This window comes from Myripristis murdjan, chromosome 17 (assembly GCF_902150065.1).
Source record: "Myripristis murdjan chromosome 17, fMyrMur1.1, whole genome shotgun sequence".
Lineage (NCBI taxonomy): Eukaryota > Metazoa > Chordata > Actinopteri > Holocentriformes > Holocentridae > Myripristis > Myripristis murdjan.
In genome coordinates, this window is record NC_043996.1 from 34,494,174 (window position 1) to 34,518,642 (window position 24,469).

Sequence of the window (24,469 nt, forward strand, 5' to 3'; positions counted from 1 at the left end):
CAAATGAGGCTGACTGATGCTCTTCATCAGGTAAAATAAGACTAATATGTGTTTATACGCCAGTGTGATTGTTTGCTGCAGTACTCAGAGATTTTGATGCTTTAATGGTCTGACAGAAAGAAATCAGCTTAACATATTATATCATATTAAGTTAAAACAAGAATAAGAACAGGCCTCATGAACAAAGCAAAACCAAACAAAGGAATGTTTATAAAATTTTCTTTCTTTATGGATAGATAATACAATTTACAACCTGTGAATGGATTACACGCTCAAAATTGCATAGGTTTTGACTGAAACTAAAGAGAGAGGAATCAGATTACAGAGTGCCACTTCAGTGACGCCACAGTTTGGACTGAGAGAGACAGCATCACACTTCCTGTCAGCTCTGAGCCTACTGAGCATGCTCAGTGGGACAACATGAATCTCAGCATCTTTTGGGTTTTGTTTTGTTTGTTTTTTTGTCAAAAAGCCACATTGCAATCACTTTGCTGAATCTGATTCTTGCTTCTTGGCTCCTTGACAAAAAAAGAAAAGAAAAACAAATTCTCTGAGCCTTTTTCTCATAAATCTGTGACTTTATCATCTCAGAATTTCATCATAAATATCCCATTTTTTTTTCTTGTAAAATCACAGCTTCTTTCCTGGAAATTTTGAGTTTTTTTCTCAGAATATCACCACCCCCAAGTCCAGGTGGAGTGCGGCCATGGCTGACAGTGATCCTGTGCTCCATCAGAGCCGGTCGAGGTGCTTCACCTGTAGAAACACCTGCGCTGCAGAACACACACACACACACACACACACACACACACACACATTCAGTACACAGAGCTCTGCCCTCTGCTCCGTTCAGGCGGCGCGCAGCCTGTAGCGAAACCGAACGTCCTTGGCGGGCAGCAGGATGCCCAAGCCGGCTCGGCTGGTGTCCAGGGTGACCTTGGGCTGACCTTCCACCAGCTGGAGGTCAAAGTGGAGCAGCAGGAGGAACAGGAACTGCTTGATCTCGTTGATAGCGAAGTAGCGTCCGGGGCACATGGTGGCGCCCGAGCCGAAAGGCATGCAGTAATACTTCAACCTCTGGCCGTCCTTGTAGAAGTCTGTCTTCTGTCTGCCGTCCTGCACGAATCGGTCGTAGCGGTACATCTGTCGGCCAAACAGAGAGACGGGCTGGGTGAGGGTTTGCCTTGGTAGCCTGACCCGGCTAAGGAGAACAACTTTACCACAACTAGTAGTCCAGTAATTTTAAGCCAAATAAGGGGTCAACGTCAAACAAATTGCAACAGAAACAAACTCAACTGATTTTGTATCCTCAGTTTGTCCTGAGTGAGGGAAAAAAAAGCCCCGAAGACTCTCACTGGGGGAAAGTTTCAAAAAAGACCAAAATATAGCCCATTCAAACGCCTATGAATTTTTCATCATGTGAATAGGGTAAAAATTTTAATCTTTAGGTATCACCATGAATATTGCTGAGTTGATTACTTACCTTGAGACAAATAAAAAATGTATTGCAAGTTTTTTGAAATTGTTTAGTAACATAAGCTAATTTGCATACATTTGCATAAACTCCACAGTTTTACTACAGAGGGCATATAAAGTGGTCTTCTTATGATACTAGCATGAAAATTGGGATGAGCTGTCTCCATGGGTCACTTGACAAGTAACCACTTAGAAATTTCAAAATGGCTGCCATTTTTCAAGATTGCTACCACCTTAGTGGAGCAGTTATGACATGCTCCTTTCTTTTTGAGAACCTCATCAAGGTTACAAGGTGCAACTGCCAGTCAGACTGCAGCACCCTGAGATGCAGTTGTGTAAAAAACAATATGGGATGCACCCCAGCCTGTGGACACTGCAGGGGAGTGAGCTGCACCAATTCAAAGCAGATGGCCTGTGACGAGGATGAAGATGAGATTCTCTAGTTGTGCAATGAGTATGTAATTTGATAGTTGGATCCAACCACTTTTTATTTTACCCTATACCTTTTGTCTTCTGCATTTTCCTTGTCTCTTGTTTGTTCCTCAGACTTATCTCCCAGAAACAGCCTCACGGACCCAACTCCAAACCTCATCTCTGCAATGATAATTGCTAAAGACTGGTTTTAAGCTCCTTCTTCCTTAATGTTCATTGGTAGCCTAAATGGGTTCCATTCAGACCTTAATGTTTAGTATTTGACTGTTAAATGTCAACAGGATTGATTACGAGATTTTCACCTGGCTATACCCAAGAATTATATCTGTTGTAGCATTTATGCAAATTATTGTGTATGTAATTCAAATATGCACCATTGGCTCATGTCAATAAACAATTTAAAAAAACTTGCAATACATTTTTTATTTGTCTATATGTAAGTAATCAACTCAGCAATTTTCATGGTGATACCTAAAGATTAAAATGTTTACCCTATTCACATGAGAAAAAAAGTTAATATGTTTGAATGGGCTATATTTTGGTCTTTTATGAAACTTTCCCCCAGTGGGATTCTTCATGGTTTTTTTTTCCCTCACTCAGGACATACTGAGGATACAAAATCAAATGAGTTTGCTTCTGTTGCATTTGTTTGATGTTGAGTCATAAAATGACTGGACTACAGCAGCTGAGATATTCACCATTTTCCCTTTTTTTTTTTTTTTTTTTATATATATTTTTATTTATGAAACAGACCCTAAAGTCTGGCTTTCACTCCCTTTTCCTATGATATGGAGGCACTTTTTAATTGTTGGTTTAAATCCGGGGTGTCAAACTCAGACTCAAAAAAGCTGCGGGACTCTATGAGAGCCATTACAAACATGAACACCACTAAGAAGCGCCTCAGTACTGATGATGATCTGGTGAAGGCAAATGAACTGAATGACTTTTTTCCCAGGTTTGGAAACCATGATTTTTCTGAGGAATGTAATAATCTCATGGAAACTATTCTAACTGATGTTAGTTGTAGGATTGTAATTGACCCACACAGGATTCAGTCTGTCTTTAAACATGTGTGCACTAAAAAAATCCACTGGCCCTGACGGCATCTCTCTTAAAGGCATGTGCAGAAGAGCTCAGTCCAGCTTGGTGCCCCGTCCTTCAGCGGTCTGGAGATGCACACACTCTTCCTGCCCTGTGGAAAAAATCCACCATAGTTCCTGTAGCTAAGAAACCATGTCCAGCTGATAATAATGATTTCAGACCTGTGGCCCTGACTTCGATTGTTATGAAGAGCTTTGAGAAATACATGTTGTCTGTGCTTAAGGCAGAAGTCAATTTGGCACTTGACCCATACCAGTTTGCTCATAGGCAGGGGGAGAGGTACTGACGACGCCATCAGCAGCATCACCCACTTCACTGTCAGGCACTTGGAATGCCCAAAAGCATATGCACGGATTTTATTTACTGATTTTAGCTCGGCTTTTAACACACTTCAACCCATCTGCACATCTCAAAACTGAGCCAGATGAGCGTCAATCAAGTGGTATTTTTCCTTTTTAACCAGTCGAAGTCAGCAGGTAAGAGTCAATAAAACCCTCTCAGAATGCAAATCAGTCAGCACAGGTGCCCTGCAGGTGTTGTGTCAGCTCTCCAGTCCTTCTTACACTTTACACTAATGACTGTACAAACAGCCAGGGAACCTTGTTTTTAAATTTTCTGATGACACCGCCGTTCTCGGTCTACGGCACAAAGATTCTAGCACCTCAGCCTATTTTTCTGAAATAGAAAACTTTGTGCAGTGGTGTGACGCTCACCACCTTATTCTGAATGTTAAAAAAAACTAAAGAGATGGTGTTAGACCCGAGATCAGTTGGGGACCATAGTCCTGTTGTTATACATGACTCATCCATCGAGCAATCAATCAATCAACCAAATCAATCAATATATCTTTATTTGTCCCCAATGGGGCAATTAGTTCCTCAACAGAAGGAGGACACACAACAAAGAGTACAAATGCGCAGGACGTAGTAAATTACAATTCCAAGTGCACATTATAGACAATTTTAAGTGCACATTTTAGGGGGAAAAAAAAGAATAAATAAATGATCACTCGAATTAGAGAGATCATTACAAATTAGGGAGACTATTGCACCCATCTACCTTTTCCTCCTGGCATTTAAAAGAGAAACAGCGGAGGGTACAAAGGAGTGCTTATATCTGTTCGTTTTTGCAAGTGGGAGTCTGAGTAGTGAACCTGATGGTAAAAACTGGAGCTGTTGGTGTAAGGGATGAGAGCAGGCAGACAGGATGGAGGTCAGCAGGTCAGCTCATACGAGTATCTTGGAGTTTATTTAGATGACACTTTTAGCTGGAATGTGCGTGTTGAAAGTCTGTGTTCTCGTTTACAGCAAAGACTGTATTTTCTGCGCAGACTGAGAGCGTTTGAGGCGGACAGAAGCATCATCAGGCAGTGCTAGAGGGCTTAGTCCGATGTGGGATGCCGTCCTCACTGCAAAGCTGAAAACTAAACGCGCTCGTCTGGTGCTCACGGCCCTGAAGGTGGGAGGAGAAAGTGACTGTCAGACGCTGAAGTCTGTTTACGAACAAACTGCTCTGAGGCGAGCCCAGAGGACAGCGACTGACCCGTCCCATATTCTTCATCTGGAATATGACCTCCCACCCTCGGGCAGACGATACAGAGTCAAACTGTAAACTCAACCGTTTGAAGAACTCATTCATTCCAACCTCCATCAAGTTCACAAACAATGCTGCTTGAGGCCAAAGTTTGTGCAATAACTTTTATCGTGCCTTTATTATGGTGATCTTTTGGCATGTATAATGTACGTATAGTGTGTGTGTGTGTTATGTTATGGGTTATGTGCAGTACTGCTGCTGATGATGTAGTGTTTGTTGTCATTGTGGCTGTCGAGGCATTTACGACGCAGCTGCTGAGTCCAAAACAAATTTCCCTGAGTGGGACAATAAAGTTTATCATATCGTATCGTAAATACTGACGGGGCCGTATTAAACAACTACAAGCTGTTTGAGGCCGGTCGATTTTTGACCCAAATATGATGAAACTATGTCCTGTTTAGAAATAATGATTCATCATTCACAAGTATGAATTTCACATGAAACATTACTTCCCAAAAATGTCTTTCTATAAAACAAAACAGGGAACTCTAAAAACTAAACTGATCCGAGTGGAAAATGACATGAAAAGAGTGGCGAGGGGGCGGGGCCTGGCGGTGTTGGGAGCTTGATTGGGGCTGCATGAATCAGTGCAAATTTTAGTTCAAACTACAAGGGAAGGTTTATTGCTGAGCCAGTTTTTCTTAAATTAGCAAAAGAATATTCATAATTATTAAAAAAGATTTCAGATCTGAACACAGCCTTTAAACTCGTCCTCATTTTGCTGAGGACCCCCTGGAAGACCGTCAAGGACCTCTGGAGGGCCCCGGGCCCCACTTTGAGAACCACTGTTCTACAAGTTCTATTCTGGAGAGGTAGGAGGGAAGGTTTGGTTTGTGCTTGCTAACAGAAAGCAGATGTTCGAGCTCAAACCCCCCTGGATTTATAGCTCTCCACTCACTTCCACAGCAAAACAGCCCCCAAGATAAAATCACACTTTTAGCACAGAACCAACACCGACAAAGACCATTATGACAGTATCATGCTCCTCCTGCTCCCTGTGCTCCTCCTGCTCCCTGTGCTCCCTAGTCTCTAGCTCAGGTTACTAAATCTTTGTTATTCCCCAGTGCAGCCTGCCTCTGCTCCTCCTGGCTCCCCTTCCCTGTGAAACTTGTGCAGTATTGTGCAATTGTGCAGCGCTGATTACACACACATGCATCACAGCTCCACCACAGGAAGTGCTGTGTGTGTGTGTGTGTGTGTGTGTGTGTGTGTGTGTGTGTGTGTGCCGTGGCTCCCGTACCTCCGGCTGGTCGTAGATCTCGGGGTCCATGTGCATGCTCCTCGGGTACAGGGTGATGATGTCTCCCTTCCTCACGGCCACCGACTGCTCGGCCTCCAGCGGCAGGCTGAAGTCCTCCTGCGCCACCCGGATGTTCATGGAGGACGAGGAGTGGCGGAGGCTCTCGTTGACGGCGCTCTCTGTGAAGGCAGAGCGGAGTGCTCGTTACCGTGGCGCCTGGCGGCCGGCGGCGGCCCGCGGACCTCAGTTTGCACAAACAATACAAAGACATGCTCTCTTATGGTCCGTGCCCACAGGTGTGTGTGTTTGACGCCAGGTGAAGAGCTGCTTCAGAGTGAACACATGAACGTTTAATACCTCTGAGTCCTGATGAAACACTTTGAATCCAGGGAGCATTTCTGTCATCCTGATTCTGCTGCTTTTTATTTCAATTTAAACTTTTTCCTCCACTTTTAGTACAAATTGAAATTTCTAATGTAGACTTGAGTTGTAATTTAGACTCAAGGTTCCTTTATTGTGACTGCACAAGGCGAGCCTCCTGACGCCATGTTCACTCATAATAGCCATTAAAAAATAGTTCAAACTAACTAAAATAATAAAAAAGTTAAAAAAAAAAAAAAAGTAAAATAGTAAAAAAAAAAAAAAAAGTAAAAACTAAAAACTAAGAGTTAAACTAAGGAACTATTTAAGGTACCAGATGTATAAATAAAAATATATAAAGTATAAAATATGAATGTAAAAATGTGTTTTCTGTAAGCTATAAGGACAAGGGGAGACTGGGGAGCTGTAGGCGTGTTCTGGAAACCAGAACACACCTGTGGACACATCCGGGAGCCCTGAAGTCAAACCAGGTGTGGAAGCTTGGCCTCAGGCATCCTTAACGCGCTCTCATAAGCAGTTAAACAATGAGTCACTTCTGAAAATGGTTTGACACACGAGGTAGTCATGGATTACTCGCAATTGCTCACATATTAAAACTGAACAGGGTCACTTTGCTTCGCTGCTCGTCAGGCCATCCCTCGCTCCGTTAGTTTGGCAGCTGATCCTGACTTAGTCTGAGTTTTAGTCGATGAAATCTATAGAAGTTTTGGTCTCATTTATACACACACACACACACACACACACACACACATAGATAGATAGATAAATACGCAGACACACACATATACATATATACATACATACATATATTTTATACATATATGTAGTATATGTATGTGTCCTCTCCAGATGACTAAAGATGTCATTTCTTCCATCTTGGATTATCTGTCACACCACTTGGTGTCGCTGTTGTCGCCTGTGTGGTTTCACCCTGCAGACACACATTTGTGTCTGTTGTCGTGGTGCTGAGGCAGACTGGAGGATAATCCAGCCTCACACAGGATAATCCTTACACTTTGCTGAAGGTTTGATGATGTTAAACTAACCTGGTTTATTCTCTTTCTGTCTTGCTATCAAATAAACTGTCTGTCCTGAGTCAGGCCCCTGACACTGGGCAGGACTTTGATTGAGGAAAACTGGAACAATAAATGAAGAAACCTGAACACCCCGAGTCAGCGCAGAATTTAAAATTTGCTTGCCTTATTCCCTCAAGCCTTATTAAGGGGAGCTGAGCTGTAGTTCACACCCTGCTGTAAATGGATGTGAGGCTGCAAAACCTGCCCTGGATCAACAAACAGTGTCAGCATCACATCAGACAAAGTGCCAGTGAAAGTACCCAGATAGAGCAGCTGGTCCAGTTGCTCTCTGCTCAGGTTGATGTCTCGGTCGCTGAAGTCGTCCATCCCCCAGAGCTTCAGGAGGCTGTGGATCTCCTGGCGGACAGCCTCCAGGGCCTCCGGGTGGCTCACCAGGTGGTACATGGCCCAGAAGGTAGCCGGGATCGTGTTCCCCACGGACGCCCAGAGGATGGCAAAGTGATGAGCTGGAAACAGGAAACGGCAAAGAGGTCAGATGTTTGGTTTGGAGAGATGTCCATTAAGGCTCATTTCTGCTCCTTTATGTAGGAAAATAAACACAACCGAGGTCGTAATAATGGAGCTGAGGCAGCGTTGTAGATGCCAGTGGTCTGTGAGGTCATTAAACACATCACCACAGGAGGACGGACTATTTCACCGTGTTTTATTTCACCTGCGTTTCAGATTATATGCATCCCAGCTACGAGTCATCACGACGAACTCATGTCTAATAACCAAAGTTACTGTTAAGACACTCTGAAGTCTTGACGATTATCAGGTGGCGCTCACCTCTGTTGTGATGAAATGTTTGAGGAACTAGTCATTCCCTCCACAGAATGTAAAACCCCTGCGTTCAGCCACCCCCTTCAGTTTGCTCACAGATCACATAGATCTGTTGTGATGATGCAATCTGTATGGCCTTGTTCTTGAACACTTACACAACACAAATCTATACATGCAAGGACTCTGTGGACTACGGCACTGCCTCTCATACAGGCCTGCAGCTAACACGGCTTCATTTATGATTAATCTGAACTGAAACTTTCAAACTATTTTTTTTTTTTACCCAGTTTTATATTCTTTTTTGGTTACTGCTGAGTCTTTACATGTGTTATGTTCTTATGTTTTTCTTGTGCACTATGTTTTTAATATGTGGAATGAATGTGCGTTGGGGGGTGTCGTTGCTTTTAAAAGTTATAGGGTTTTTAGGCATATGGCAAATAAGCTGAAACCTGAACACTGAAAGGCCTTCCATACAAGTGTGACATCTTAAACAAAGGATTTAGCCACTTACAGTGAAGAGGTCCAACAAATAATGAGCAAAATCTAAATCAAACCAATTACTGTTGTCACAGGAAATTAGGGAAGTTGAAATGAATTTTCTGGAAGCTAGCTAGGTGTTCCCACAGTAATTTATACTTTAGCAAAATGTGAAATGGAAAAACGTCTGTATGGCTGCGACCACAGGCATTTCAGACATGACAGATCAACAAGGTGAGTTAGGTCTCGTTCAGACTGCCAGCCATATCCAGATTATCCTGGACATAATCTGTCATATCCAGATTATGTCCAGATTGATTTTAGAAAGTCTGGACATCAAAAAACCACATGGACTATAATTTTTTGCACAGGTGGTTTGAGAAGCGATTCCAGTCAGATTTGTACAGATGTGTCTCAGTCTAAACGCTCTGGATGCTTAAATGGGATTTCAAATTGTCTGTCACATCACTCGCAACGCGACACACAACGACCACATCAAATCCAGAGAGACGGAGGCACATCAGAGCCGCTGGGCCGAATCCCATAATCCCTGCTGCTGCTGCCAGGGCGATATGGAGGACAACACAGAGGACAAGCGACGCTGAAAGAAACTGTCTGCCGGCACTTTGGGGGGAGGAAGCTGCATATTTCATCACGTTGGAAAGGCGTCATCAGCGTACGTAGTTACTGACGCCTAACATTGTCATCATAGCAACCCATGCAGATAAACTGGTGATGTCAGGAGATACAAATCCAATCTGATCACTGGCAAATAAACAGTGTGTACAGTCTGTCATACAGATCTGATTTGAGAAACAAATCCAATTCGCCTGCAGTCTGAACGAGGGCTTAGTGAACCTACGGTCATGAAGATGCTGGCAGTCATAAAACAGAGCAAACATCCATGCTGGCAGCGCTCCACATGACCAAACTCAAATGACATAAGTATGCTACCTGCTTTATCCATGTCTCGAAGCGAGTTGTACTGCTCAAACAGCTCCACCCGCCTCGTGATGAACTGAGACGTGTTGGACCAGCATGACACTCTCTGTGGCAGGAAGTAGTTGATCAGCTTCTCCCGAATCGCCTTGGTCCTCCCCAGCAGCCAGATGGGAATGCGTGCAATCAGCAGTGGGAACTTTTTGTCGAACTCGATAAAGTCCTCCCTCAGTGTTTCCATGCTGCTGTGGCGTCTTTTGGACGCCGGCTTGCCGTACAAGGTGAGGAAAGTGGCCTCGAACATGACCTTGCTGCAGAACTCACACATGCTGTCCGTTCTCCAGCCGCCTTCGCCCGAGTCCTCCATCTGCCTTTTGTCCAGGTGGTCCTGCTTGAAGACCAGCAGGAGGTTACCCATCATGCTCTTTGATAAGGGAGTGAGATTGTCTCCCTGGAGGAGGTGGAAAGAGCGCTTGATCTGATCAGGCATGCCGGGGAACTTGCTGCTGAAGACAGGCGGGTAGCCGAACGTCCGGGGGGCCACCTGGTTGGAGAACTCGTGGAAGTCCAGCTGCTTGCCGCGCTTGATGATGTTTGGATACATCAAAGGGTTCATGATGAAAGTCATGTATTTACCTGGAGGGCGAGAGAGCAGAGAGCAGCTGATGGAGGATTATCTGTATATTACAGCCTAAGTTAATATACACTCACACTGTTTTTCAGACTGGAGGGGAAGTGGATTCCTTAAGAGGCTGAATCAAGGCGGTTAGTTCCTTGTCCCAGTCCCGGGCGTTCAGGTTCTGCCACTTGGTTCTTAGTCTCCTGGTTTCATACTAACTCTCCTTATCTATACAATCTATACAATCATGCATATACTTCAGCGCCATCTGTATATTGTCATGCTCATTCCATATGTATATTTTCACATCTCGTATCTCCTTTCCTTAGGTTAGCCCTTATTGTATTTTTTGAGTCTTTAGTCTTTATAGTCTCTATTGTATATTTTTAGCCTTTATTCTTTTTTTAGTTAACTTTATTGTATGTTTCTACTGTTGCTGCTGGAACACCAGAATTTCCCTGGTTGGGATCAATAAAGTATATCTATCTATCTATCTATCTATACTTCACTTTATTTATAAAGGAATTTTTTCCTTCGCCAACTGAGCACGGCGCTTATAGAAAAACTATTTTCCACAGTTTTTGTCTCGTAATTTTGTGACTTTATAATCTCAGAATTTTCAAGGTTTTTTTTTAGTTTTTTTTTTTTTTTATATTACCCCTTAATATTTTCTTTTTTTTTCTCCATTGCTCCCCATTCCATTGGCCTGTTTATTTCAGGGTATTAAAAGGCTCTCTCTAAAAAAAAATTCAGCAGATTTGAGAACTTGGTGGAAAGGTTGGTCATGGAGCAAGGAAGAACTGATTAATTTTTCACTGCGACTGACCACGGTGGGGTGTGTCTGTGGGCGTGGCTTCATGTAGAAATGCATGTAGCTTCCGAATGGATTCATGAGACATCGTGGAACTTTGTTGAAAGGCAGATACAGATACAAAAAAGAGAGAACACGGCAAGAATGTGAAGTTAAACCCAAATATAAATACAGTGGACACACGACAGTTGCAATACCATCATCTGGTCGTGTCAAATGAATAGCAGACTCCGGGATTTGTACATTATTTTGGTTTCTTGCAATGTCCGTGAGTCAGGAATTTGAGCTTTATTCTGTTATTATACTGTATTTATTCTAAGTTGCGAGTGTCAGCTATAACTTACCTGGGAGAGAAAATGACTGTAAATAACTAATAATAATATATCAGCATGAAGTACAATTTGAACACCAACCTGCTATGAGTACTGTGAATATGTCTCCATGTTTCTTTTTATATTCTTCCAGAAATTTATGGGCATCTTTTCCAAACTCCAAGGCCTTCCCAATGTAAGGAATCCAGCCTTTGATTAGTGGAGGCTCACCGTCTCTTCTGCAAAAGAAAAATCAATTTCAGAATAAATAAATCTTTGCTGTTGCGGTGTGACCAAACCCGTACCGAACGTTGGAAACGATGATGCAAACCCAGCCGATAATTTTCTTTGGAGGGAATTCCAGTTTCGCGTGTAACATCGGCATAGATCAGTTGACTTTATTAATGTTTTTGGACCTCATTTTCATGCTTTCACTGTGTTTGATATTGTTTTGCTGATTTGCGATTCTCTTCTATTTAGGACTCGTATTTTATTGTCATGGTTTTATTTGCTTGCTTTATGTCTCTCTTCTGAGTCTTACATTTTCTATCTGGCCCTTAGAGTAGACTGTCTACAGCTTTATTTGTTTTAAATTCTGTAGCGGTTGACTTCTTTCACGTTGTCACCTTTACCAGACCAAGACAGATGACTGTGGAGCTGTCTTGTGAACAACAGCCCAGTAATCCGAGGCTCTCTGATTGTGACAAAAAGTGAAAAACCTTTATTCAGCAAGGGACAACAGCCAACACAGCGTCTTCTTTTAAAATCACCCATAAAATATTTATAATGTTTGCTCTCTGCCTGGGAGAGCAAGTCCCGGCGGTATGAATAAAACGAAGATCTGTTGTCACTTCTTTTTTTGCCTGCTCTTGTTTCAGAGGCCCTTTTCAAGGGCGTTGCCAGGAGCAGCTGTTAATTTCTAACCCCGACAGCAGTGTTTTCATGCCTGTACGGCGTCCCGGTGCCCGGCCCGGTGCCAGGCCCGCTGCCAGGCCCGGGCAGATCCTGACAGGCTGAATGCAGAGCTGGAGGAGGTGAACAAGTGACTCTGAGGAATGTCACGTACAGACGGTGTGTGTGTGTGTGTGCACGATACCACGCAGGCCATGATTCAGCAGGTTGAACAGGAGATATACATAGATAGATAGATAGATAGATAGATAGATAGATAAATGGATAGGTAGACAGAAAGAAACACATTCATCCTAAAAAAAATAAATAAAAAAAAAAAAGTATCACCACATAATCCAACAGTTGTGGACAGATCACAGCAGCAAACAGCACAGCCCATAGAAACAGAACGGGTTGAACCTGCACGGACCTTCGTGGGCCTTTGGTTCAGGGCAACTCTGCTGCCATGTCAAGGATACAAGGAAGTTTATTGGTTATTATCCAACAGGTTGTATAATGAAATTAAAATGTGGTTCCCTCTTGATTGATTTATTAAACATGGAGGAGTGCAGATGGTGCATTTAGTCTCACAGCCTGAGGGAAAAAGCTGCTCTGTAGTCTGGTGGGTATCTTTAGCCTGACGGCAGCAGGTGAACAGGCTGTGGCTGGGGGGGCTGTTGTCTTTTAGGATCTCACCTCACCTCCCCGATATCACTGACTACGTTTACATGCACACCATATTCCGGTTAAGGTCACTGCGCTGCGGCAACTGGAATATTCTGTTTACATGTTACTTGGCATGTTCCCGTGTTTCGGCGTATTCCACTCTCTGATGTAATGCCACACTCAGCCTGCGGGGGGCAGCAGCACGCGTATAGGCGTCTGGTCTGCCGGAAATACAGACGAAGAAGTCTTCTTCAACGTCTTCTTCTTTTTTTTCTTCTTCTTCTGTCGCTATTTCGATGTTTTCTCCCATCGATATCCTCCGTGATATTGAAGTCCGGCTCTGGCTGCTGTTCGCCATGCCGTTTTCCCCGCTTGCAGTAACCATAGCAACAAAGACGCCCCAGGATTCATTGTGAGTCGAGCATGCGCAGTCGTGACTGAATATTCCGGTTCGGGGAGTTTTCCGACTAAGGAGTTTACATGGCACAGTATTCCGGTTGGAACAGGCACATGCCAGGGGTCTGATTCGGGATTCTCTCCAACTGGAATATGACCTTAATCTGGTTCGGTGTGTTTACATGACACGTGCACAACCGGAATATTGAGGATATTCCAGTTAATACAGGAATAAGGTGTGCATGTAAACGTGCTCACTGATGCTTGGTAGATGGGTGCCAGTGATGTTTTGGGCAGTTTTAGTCACTCGTTGCAGAGCCTTCCTGTCCTGGGCCGTGCACATCCCATGCCAGTTTGTGATGTTTCCAGTCAGGATGCTTTCAATCGCTCCTTTGTAGAAGTTGACAAGAACGTGGCGTGGGAATTTTACAGCCGTTTGTGAGCTTTTTTTAACCAGGGCAGAGATATGTGAAGTCCATGACAGGTTCTCTGTTATGTTGATTCCCAGGAACTTGAAACTGCTCACTTGCTCCACCTCAGCTCCACTGATGTAGACGGGGTTGTGTGTCTTGTCGGCAGAAGAGTTGGTTTGCTTGCCGCTGATGGATCTCTGTGTCACAGTGTTGCAGCTCGCAGCAAAAACCGATTCACATCATCTGCTGCTCATAAAGCTGTTTAGATCAGACACTAATTCACAGCCTGTGGCGTTAAGAAGAGCTAAATAGAGGTGAGCTCCATTAATCCTAATTAGCTGCTTTGTTGAAAAGTGTTCTGGCACAGCCTCCGGCAACATATCAGACTCTACCCCTCTCACAAGCAACATTTTTTTTTTTTTTTTAAATCAGAATGAAAATCAGCAGCTGCTCTGAAAGTGAGGGGGACCCGGCTGCACGCACACACTTTAGCATTAAAAACATAAAATAATGCGCTGTCAAAGTTTCCAGAGTGCAAATTCAAAGTCCCTTTTCCCCCAGACGCAAGCGAGTAACTACAGGAATATCACAGGAATATCACAGAAATATCACAGAAATATTACAGAAATATCACAGGCGACTGTGTGAGTTCCCCTCCGAAAAAAATAAAATAAATAAATAAATAAATAAATAAACATCCCCCGCCGCTGGTGAAATGAAAACAGTAGCTGAAGCCAAAAATAAAACAGAAATACATGAAATGTGTTATAATCCCAATTATAATGTGAAACTGAAAAAAAAAAAAATGTTTCCAACTTTTCTGCTCAGCTTTGATTTCCAGAGCTGCTCGTTCTTTACCATCGTCATCAAGTAACATGAGTTTATTTACTGCTGCTGCGCTGTGACCTTTGACCTCTGACCACATATGATGACCCACATGAGTGACCCTGTTCCACTTTACCTCCCCTGGCACTCATTTAGGAGCAGAGAGAAGCTTCCCATCAGCGGTTAGAAACATGAACGTCAGTGTACACAGCTTGATAATACTAAAATATAACATAGAATATATAAACATAAATAATTAGTCAGCGCTATGAAAGGTTTTCTCTCTATGTGACACAGTAAAGGCGGCTGGTGGCTGTCAGCTGACAGAAGGCCGAGGCAGGGGAGCGTCTCGGCTGCCTGGGAAGGCAAACAGACGGCGAGGTACCGGCTGATAAAAAAGACACAGGCAGGCGAATCGAGCACAAACACTCTTTTGTTTGCTTTCATTTGTGTGCAGCGGTGATTTTCAGGAGCTGCAGCGAGTCTCCAGGTCTCTTCCTCTCGATGAGGAGCAGAATTAACTGCAACTAACAGTTTTTTGTTTACGCTTGTTTACGCTTTCCCCAAAAGGCCAGAACATTTTAAAATTCAGTTCATTTGATGCCAAGAGCCAAACAATGAAGACAGAGTGGAAAGTCCCAGCCCAGCGAGCAGCAGCGAGCCGGCGCCTCCCGAACGGACACACACGCTGTGCGAGGGCTGCACACACACACACACACACACACACACAGCAGTAAATTTCTACCTGAGGGAGAATACATGAGCAAACACGCTGACATGAACCTACAGGTTGTTTTAATCGTGTTTACTCGTGCAGTTATCAGTCAGAAGCCAAACTCACAGAGAGGAGGCAGCGCTGAAATGTTTTGTCTATGTCGAACACAATGAAGGGGGGCGGGGGTCGGGGGTCGCAGGATTCCTGGCATGCCAGTGACTCCCGTGGGAGGAGCTTACCACAGCCTTACGGTTTCAGTATGACTGGGAGAGCAGCAGAGGAGCATGGGAAAATCCAGCCCCCTCCCCAAAACCCCCTCACCACTTTATGTAATCATGAAGCATTTTTGGCCTGTCCTGCCCGTGTCCTCTCTGCTTCCTCACCGAGCTCTCACAGGTTCACGTTTCTGTGCAGACGCTCCAGTGAGACCAGTTTGACTCACACTGGGTCTGCGGGGGCGGGAGGAGCGTCCTAATTACATTCTGCTGTGATGGGAAATCTCCCCCACACAGGAAGTGGCCGAGAGCAGCAAATCCCAAACTGCAAAGCAGCAGCAGGCGAGCACGCCGCCTATACCCCCCCCTACCCCCCATCCCCCCACCCCCTTCCAGCATCACCGCACAGGGAACTGTGAGGCTTCTTTTAAAGGCATAGTGCACTGTATATTATATGCATATTGTATATTATGTATTCACAAATTTGCGAGAAAAAAAAAAAAAACAGGATTTTTTGCTGTGAAGCCGCAGGGTCTGACCGGAGCAGCTGGTGGTTAGGGTTAGCGCCCCCCCCTCCCCCCGCAGAGCTCCAGCCTCCCGCTGGCAGCCACCGCTCACCGCAAGGAGGGCGGCACATCGCCATGTTGGTGGCGTGTAGCCGAATGGCCGCGCCGCTCGTCGTGCCGCTCGTCATGCCGCTCGTGCCGCTCGGCGTGCCCGTGGCGGTGCTGTCGGCTCGTGGTTTCTGCTCTCAGTTTGTTGTGCTGTTTTCTGATTTGTCTTTGTGTTTTCTCTTTTGTTAAATTGATGTGCAGCTGCTGCTGTGTGAAGTTTCCTGGTGAAGCTCTAACCCTAACCCCACCCCTTACCCCAACCCCAACCCCAACCCTAACCCCACCCCAACTCAATCCCAGCGGCGTTTCCCAGCGGTTCAGACGCTGTGCACCAACACAGGACCGCTGCTCAACTTTAGTTTTTATTGTTTTCTTGAGTCCGTCATGTGTGTCCTCCTGCTGTGTGAAGACAGGCAGGCAACACACACACTCACCATGCATACTCTCTTCTAAAAGTGTGTGTGTGTGTGTGTGTGTGTGAGAGAGAGAAACCACTAACTGATCCCACAGGCGAACAGGAAGTGTTCACAAAATGTTTATCAGCAGTGCTGATAAACCCTGGACTTTGGCTCTGTGACGCTGCAGCAACAACAGACTGGACAGAAAACTCAGATGTTTTCAGGTGGGACGCTCCCTCAGGTGGGACGCTCCCTCAGGTGGGACGCTCCTTCAGGTGGGACGCTCCTTCAGGTGGGACGCTCCTCTCTGAGCTCGGCGGCCGGCTACAGGTGCGCTCCGTCTGAACGTGGTGGTGTGGGCGGAGCAAAGCGTTTGGGCGGAGCTGTTACACCGACTGTGGAAGTGGAGCTGTGAAAACAAACTGTAAATGAGGCTTTATGGGCTCCTGCAGCGTTGTCATGGTGACGCAAGGACAACTTCTCTCTGATCTATCTGGCCTGCTTGTTGTGCTGGTTGGCTTTTGCGGCGCGGCCAATCATTCATCAGGGAAGACTTTAATCCCACAAGCCTCTGGGGTCAGGTTAGGAAATAATACACTCGATATCTCGCGCACACTCCAGCTCCAGTTTCGGTCGTACGAGCGGCTTTGGTTGTGAGTTTTGGCGTGAAAAGGCAGTGACCCACGTCCGTTACTGATCTGCCAAAACCCTGAAGAACAACCCGCCTCGACAGAGCTCCAGGGTCAGTGTGAAACCAAGTGGCAGAACTTGACGTCCGGTACTTGGATTCAGGAACTGTCAGACTTGGTCCAGCCTTATGGAGTCACCCCTTCCCCTCCGGTCTTTACGTGTTGCAACAAATCGGGGTCCTAGGCCTAATAATAAATCTACGGCTAGGAGCGCTTCATGGGGTTAGTGGGGGGGTGGGTCCTGTTACTGGCTCCTGTCCCCCCGCATTCCCCAGCTATTGCAAAGGTCCGGTAACTGTTTGTGTTTTAATAATTGAAGACACAGGAGGCGTTATGTCCTCCATGCTACTCACGCAAGGTGGGGGGGGTTACTGAGGGCTGTTTGAAGATCAAAATGGTTGCCGGGCTAAGAAAAAAAACTGGTCTTCGTGGCTCAGGTGAGTTTTGAGGTGTAGGTATAGGTCAGTGTGGGTTTAAGGTTTTAGGTTTAGAGTAGAGGCTTAGGGGAGGGTGAGTTTAAGATCAGGTCTAAAGTAAGGGGTTCAGGTTAGGGTTAGAGTAAGGTTAAGGTTTAGGTATGACGTAAGAGGTTGAGGTTAGGGTCAGGGTGGGGTTAGGGTTAGGCAACCCAGTCTCACTCCAAATTGTGTCATAGCTACGTTGGTCCACAAGGCAAAACGTAGTCATTTCACAAAAACGGCTCTGAAATTGTGACTTGGGTACGTTTTATCTGCCTGGTCTTTTCTGCGGACATACTTTCGGTCACGTGACTGCCCGGTTTCTCCAAAAAACATGGCGGACATCCCTTCTACTTTTGGTGGAAATTGCTATATTTTAAGATAACTTGTGGCTTTAGCTTTGTTTTGATAACTTTTCTAGCGACAGATGTACACTTTCTTTTCATAGTATCCATTCGGTTTATGTATACGATCCGTAGTTTTGTCATTTCGGTGTACATTCTTTCAGATCTCCCTACGAAATTGTAGTAAAAATACGTTTTTGTTGTTGTGGTAGCCACGGACGCTATTAACAACGAACCGGAAGGAAGTTGATGTCGGTCACGGACCGAGTTGCTCTTAAAACCTGCTTTTGTTATATTTCAACACGTTGTCACTCCCAACGTGTCAACAGCCTGACAGATGGTCCGGGTCCCTGAGCGTCACATGCCGACTCATCAGGCACCCGTTTCTCGCCAGTTTTCGTCGAGTTGGGTAACCCGACAGACTTACATAGAACTCCCACAACGTCTGAAATAGACGCCACGGGAAGCATTTGGGGCGTCAACTAACTCTTTAACGTCATGGTAACGTGACGTTTTCTGCGTCATATAACGTGGTAATAGAGTCTGCCCAACCTGATCTCACAGAAATCAGTGAAATGAGCACGACTTCTTCATAACACATTGAGTAACCTGTTTTAATCATAGATTTCTATGGTTTTAATTCTGTGTGGTCACCACGCAAACAGTGTCCACTGACAGTCAGCCGACATCTGAGCGGCCACAGTGACGCCCATTTGGTGATCTGACGTGGAAGCAGCCTCCTGTGTGTGGCTGCAGTCGCACAGTGAAGACAAAAACTGCCAGGCAACTCCTGATCACTTGATCATTTTTTATATCTCAAGGAGATTTTTTATATCTCAACTAGCCACCAGTCTAGTCCAATGAACAGCATGAAGTGATGAAGCCGCTGTCTTCCAGACTGATAACTCCGCCCAGCTGACCTGATTCAGTTTCCTTGAGAAGCCTGTAACCGGGACAAATGACATACACAGACATTTTTTTTGTAGATATTTCCTCCCCTGCCCCTTGCTTTCCGTCATTGAAGATCAGGTTTTTCAGATTTTGTGATTTGGTAAAATTGTCTGTGTGAATATTAATGCCCCCCTGTTTGTGCAGCTCTGCCTGTGGGAGCTCAGAGCTGAAGCTGCTCACTGACGACCGGCTGCTGGTTTAGTTTGTGAGTTTATTAGTTCATTAAGGATCTTCATTAGTTGGTACCGTAGTAACCATACCGTAGTAACTAGTCCTCCTGGGGTCCACCAAATTATTAAAGTGATCAGCTATGTCATTAGATTTAGTGAGAGCAAAACTGTTAGATTCAACAAACAGAGGACAAACATTCATTTTCTGACCCATCATTTCATTAAAAAACACTCCAGAGATTTTTACCATCATGTTTAGCATTATTCAATCGCTGTTTATCGGCTTTGAACTTGTGATCAACAAAAACGATGATTGATTCAAAACAAACAAAAAAAAAATGTAAAAAAAAAATAAAAATCCTCCTCACATTATGACTCTATACAGCTTCTGGCGGCTGCGTCGGTCAGCTGGCAGGTGACATGGCGTTGACGTGGTTGATAAGGCGGCGGTGGTTGATAAGCCCATTGTGCTGTCAGTCATTTTGTAAGAGGAAGTGTGGTTTGTTTTGGAAAGCTTGATATCTGAGGTTGGAGTGGGCAGATCTGGGATCAGACGTGTTTTAAACAATCCTGGCTTCGCCTCGACACGCTGCTGTGACCTCACAGTGCTTATCTGCTCTTTACTCACCCGCTGTGAAGCTAACCTCCGTGATTAACACCAGCCTCACCCAAAACAGAAACGGTGACAAATTCACTGGAAATTCACTGGAAAAACATTTTCTTGACTCAGTCTTTAGCGTCTTTATCAGTGTTTTTCCCCACGGTGCTGCTCTTGGGTCATTCCATGGAAATTCAGCAGTTGAACAAGTCAGTTTTACACCCTCAGTGTCACAATCCTGAGCAACTGATTTTTTTTTTTTTTTTTGAGAGCAACAGTATGTTGGGAAAAATGAAAGTTTCAGCAGTAAAACTGGAGCAGTTTCATGTTTGGGGTCCTGGAGGTGTCGGATGTTTTCTGATAATTCATCGGAGAAAACTGGAAAGTGCAAGTGAAGTGCATTTTGGGAAAACTTTGAAGGGTCCTGTCAGCATGTGGGGCAGGCAGCTGCTGAAACCAGTTGTGGCAGATGAAAGCTCTCAGGTTTAGTGACATTTTGACACCAGACTCATGTTCTTGCCAGGATTCCTGCTGTGTCAGAATTATTTTCTAAAATAGGCAGATTTTGACTCTCAGAAAATAGGAAATTGGAGTTCTGTTTTTCATGTAGCTGGCCAGTAAATTAAAATAACGTTAACAATAATCAATAAAGTCCAGCTGTATCTCCCTTCAGTTTATCCTCACACACACACACAGACGCACACACACACACACACACACACAGTAACATGAAATTTTATATATATATTATATATGAGGGGGGAAAAAAATGGAAAAATACTTTAGTTCTTTTACTTTTTTTGGTCCAGGAGCCACACTGATTGACTTTGCTGAATCTGGTTAAAAAAAAAAATCTGTGTTTTTTCTCATAAATTTGAGTTTATTTCCAGGTTTTTCTTTCTTGTAAATTTATGACTTTCATCTCTGAAACTTGCTAAGATGTTGCTAGGCTGTTGCTATGGTGATACTGATGGTTTCTAAAGCATTGCTAGGTGGTTGCTATGGTGTTCTGAGTGGTTGCTAGGGTGTTGCTATGGGGTTTGAGATGGTTGCTAAGGTGTTGTTAGGCAGTTGCTATGGTGTTCCTGATGGTTTCTAAAGCATTGCTAGGTGGTTGCTATGGTGTTCTGAGTGGTTGCTAGGGTGTTGCTATGGAGTTTGAGATGGTTGCTAAGGTGTTGTTAGGCAGTTGCTATGGTGTTCCTGATGGTTTCTAAAGCATTGCTAGGTGGTTGCTATGGTGTTCCAAGTGGTTGCTAGGGTGTTGCTATGGAGTTTAAGATGGTTGGTAAGGTGTTGTTAGGCAGTTGCTATGGTGTTTCTGATGGTTTCTAAGGAATTGGTAGGTGTTTGCTATGGTCTTCTGAGTGGTTGCTAGGGTGTTGCTATGGAGTTTGAGATGGTTGCTAAGGTGTTGTTAGGCAGTTGCTATAGTGTTCCTGATGGTTTCTAAAGCATTGCTAGGTGGTTGCTATGGTGTTCCTATGGGGTTTGAGATGGTTGCTAAGGTGTTGCTAAAGAAGGAAGAAGGAAGGTTCTGGGACAGGGGCGTCAGGCCGTTGCCATGGAGACCGAGAGGCTGCAGTGTTCACAGCATGAGTGACAGTGGCAGCTGCGACACGTTCTGCTCAAAGTTGAAAAAAAAAGAAAAAAAAAAGCTTTTATTACTGATGACAGTAAATCCTATCAGGAAATAAAACGTATCGGCAGAAGCGTAAGGCTTTGGTTGGCAAGTTGAGCGAAAATTGTGTGCCAACTCCCAAAATGTCTGAATATGAGCGAGGTGGAAAAGTGAGTTTCTCCTTCACTCCCCAGATTTTGGGTTTCAGTTATAATGGACGTCTATGGGGGAGCTGGCACTCCTGCCTCGTTAAGGCTCAGCCTGTCAAAACGTTAAGGCGGTTTGCTTCTGTAGTTTGATTTTCAGAAGCACAACCAATTTTCCTATCACTTTACCAATTTTTATGCATGTGGAGTGAAAATTGTGGGCGTGTAGACGATTTTCCAGGGCCTCTGCACTCTGCTCACTCTAACTCCAAAGAAAGCTCCAAACTTAAACTGTGTTTTCTACCAAACTAAAACAGATACTAAAACAGTGGAATTCCGAAAAATCGGAGCGTTGGATTATAAAAGTCCCAGCACACTTCTCCCACTCAGGCCGCACGTTTTCTGTGTTCGCTGTGTGGAGGAGCAGCGAACTGAACAAAGTACAGAAGAAGAGTAAAGTAAGTCATAATAATAAAGAAGTATGGCAGATTATAATATGTGCCCTCTTTGCATTGCAAAGAGGGCACATAATGATAACAACAACAACAACAACAACAACAACAACTACAACAATCAACAACAACAACAACAACAACAGCAACTACAACAATCAACAACAACAACAAGAACAACAACAACAATAATAATAATAATAATAATAATAATAATAATAATAATAAAGTATGGCGGATTATAATATATGCCTTCTTTGCATTGCATAGCAGGCACATATGTATGACAGATTGTAATATCTGTCTTCTTCAGGCACGTAAATATAAATATAAATAAATATAATATGATACAATGTGATGCGATAGGATTCAGCTCATTTGAAAATCAACTCAGAGAAAAGACAGAAAGAAGCAGCACGAAGAGGCTTTGAGCTCCGCCGCTTTAAATGAGCTGCAGCAGGACACGCTCCGCTGTGCGGTGTGTGTGTGTGTGTGTGTGTGTGTGTGTGTGTGTGTGTGTGTGTGTGTGTGTGTCTTGCCTGGTCCTGCGGTGCGGCCGGAGCAGGCTCAGGGTCAGCAGGCTGAGCAGGAGGAGCAGCAGCAGCAGCAGCAGCAGCAGCATGTTGTCGATGTTTCCTCCAGACGCCGCAGAGTGTGTGTGAGACTGTCCGGACTCACTCACTCTCTCTCTCTCTCACTCACACACACACACACACACACACACACACACACACACACACCACTTACTGGCCGAAGCTGCTGTCAAATTAGTGCAAACCACTTGCTTTCATGGCCTTCAAAATAAAAGCACTGATCGACGAAAGTGGGTCGGCTGATGAAGAATTCAACTTTAAGAAACAGAAAAAAAATATATAAAAACATGTGTCCTAGAAGTTTAAAAAAAAATGTGTGCATTATGAATAAATGTGTGTATTAGTTCTGCGTGTGCATTAATCCTGGTTGTGGGAAAAGGCTGAGCTGATCCTGACGTGCAGGAGTGGCTCTCACCTGCGCAGGTATCGTGTTGCTGCTCAGCGGCTCAGACAAAAGAAACAATCAAGATGAACCTTGACCCACAGGAAGTTAAGCAACAGCACAAAGAGAGAGAGAGAGGAGCGGCTAATGCACACACACACACACACACACACACACACACACTGCGTCATCGATGCTTTCATCTCATCACTGAAACCCAGGAGCCGAGCCCAGGGCTTTTATTTTGAAAAGTGATCTAACGCATATCCTTGTTGCGGGGGACTTCCGTCCCGCTGTGATCGTCTTTATTTTAGTTTCATGTTGACGGGATGCGGCTCGCTGCCTGTCCTGTTATTTTCTGTTTCATCCTCCAAACAAAACTCATTTCATTTTATTTTTTTAAAGTTCGTTTACTTTTTAAAAGTTGATTTATTCAGATAATTTTCTTGTATTTTCTTTTAATCTTTTAGTGGTTTTATTTATTCTTATTATCACAATACCCAATTTCCCCTCTGGGATCAATAAAGCATTTCTGATTATCATTATTATTAGTAGTAGCAGTAGTAGTACTTTGTTTAGCATATTTTGGGATGATTTCATGTAATTTTCTTATACTGGAATTTATTTTAAACAGACGAATTGTATGAATATAGTTTTTGTTATTTTATTTTGTGTTTTTTTTTTGGTATTTTTTAAAGTTATTTTATGTCTTCTATTATTTTTTTAATTAATTTTTTTTCGTAATTTTCTTGTATTTTTTTTTTACTGTTACTTTCTTATTTTGGGGCGATCTCTTGCTGATTTGATTTTGATTCTGTTTCATGTTTTTGACAGATTAGATAGATAGATAGATAGATAGATAGATAGATATACTTTATTGATCCCAAACAGGGAAATTCTGGCTAGATTAAAGGGTTAAACGGTCGCTCATCAGTCAGCTGAGCAGAGTGTGACACACTGATAACCTTCATTCTTATTGAAAATGCAAACAGTGAAATTAGAGTCTCTGCAGATCGCTGCAGGGAACAAGCTGTCTCTGCTGGTGGCCTGCAGCGCCTCCTGCCGGTGGCCTGCAGCGCCTCCTGCTGGTGGCCTGCAGTGCCTCCTGCTGGTGGCCAGAGGCGATTCTTCAGTCTGTTGGGGCCCTAACCAAAAATTCCCAGGGGGCCCTTCCGACCAGTGTCCATTACCATCATGTTATAATTACTCTGACACCAACGAAAAATGTATGAAAACAATACTTTTTTTTTTATTCCCAATGTCCACATACCATACCTAATATATTAGAATTCAATAACATGAAAAACCTTGTCATTTTGAAAATATAAAGTATGTGAAAATGTAAATGTAAAGAAAAATAAAAAACAAAATAAAAAAACCAACTGTTACACTGTAAATAAGCCACATTATCAGCACTTTTTCAGCCCTGGTTCAGATTCTGCTTTGAGCTGTCACTGCAAATCGTCCGTTGTTGTTTAAGGGGTGGGGGTGGGGGGTGGGGGGTGGGGTCATTGCAGCGAATACATTTTTGAGACATTTCAGTAAGAACAAGCCTTGGGCCCCGAGTCTCAGGGGCCCCCTGTCGGGTCGGGGCCCCAAGCAGTCGCCTGCCCTGGCTGTTCACAAGCTGCAGGTCTGCTGGTGGCCTGCAGCGCCTCCTGCAGGCCGGTGGCGGGGTGGGCGGAGTCTCTGC

The 24,469-nt window shown here is 44.1% G+C and overlaps 1 protein-coding gene across 1 annotated transcript; it reads right to left on the bottom strand.

The window, feature by feature from the left end:
* Positions 1-238: 238 nt before the first annotated feature.
* Positions 239-22,557, bottom strand: cyp7b1 (cytochrome P450, family 7, subfamily B, polypeptide 1). The gene is made up of 6 exons (XM_030075424.1): positions 22,341-22,557; positions 11,342-11,478; positions 9,514-10,134; positions 7,560-7,766; positions 5,843-6,021; positions 239-1,143 (listed from the first exon to the last, which is right to left on the bottom strand). Exons 1-6 carry the CDS (start codon positions 22,421-22,423, stop codon positions 850-852), a joined length of 1,521 nt encoding a protein of 506 aa, XP_029931284.1. The 5' UTR covers positions 22,424-22,557; the 3' UTR covers positions 239-849.
* Between the last annotated feature and the right edge of the window lie 1,912 nt (positions 22,558-24,469).

What these genes read in the sequence shown, in the direction of transcription:
- cyp7b1 (XM_030075424.1), bottom strand. Translation starts at nt 22,423, where the DNA reads ATGCTGCTGCTGCTGCTGCTGCTGCTGCTCCTCCTGCTCAGCCTGCTG. An exon ending in ATTCACAGTACTCATAGCAG is followed by an intron (nt 10,135 to 11,341) that starts GTTGGTGTTCAA and finishes CTCGCCCTCCAG; the next exon opens with GTAAATACATGACTTTCATC. An exon ending in AGATCTACGACCAGCCGGAG is followed by an intron (nt 1,144 to 5,842) that starts GTACGGGAGCCA and finishes TTTGGCCGACAG; the next exon opens with ATGTACCGCTACGACCGATT.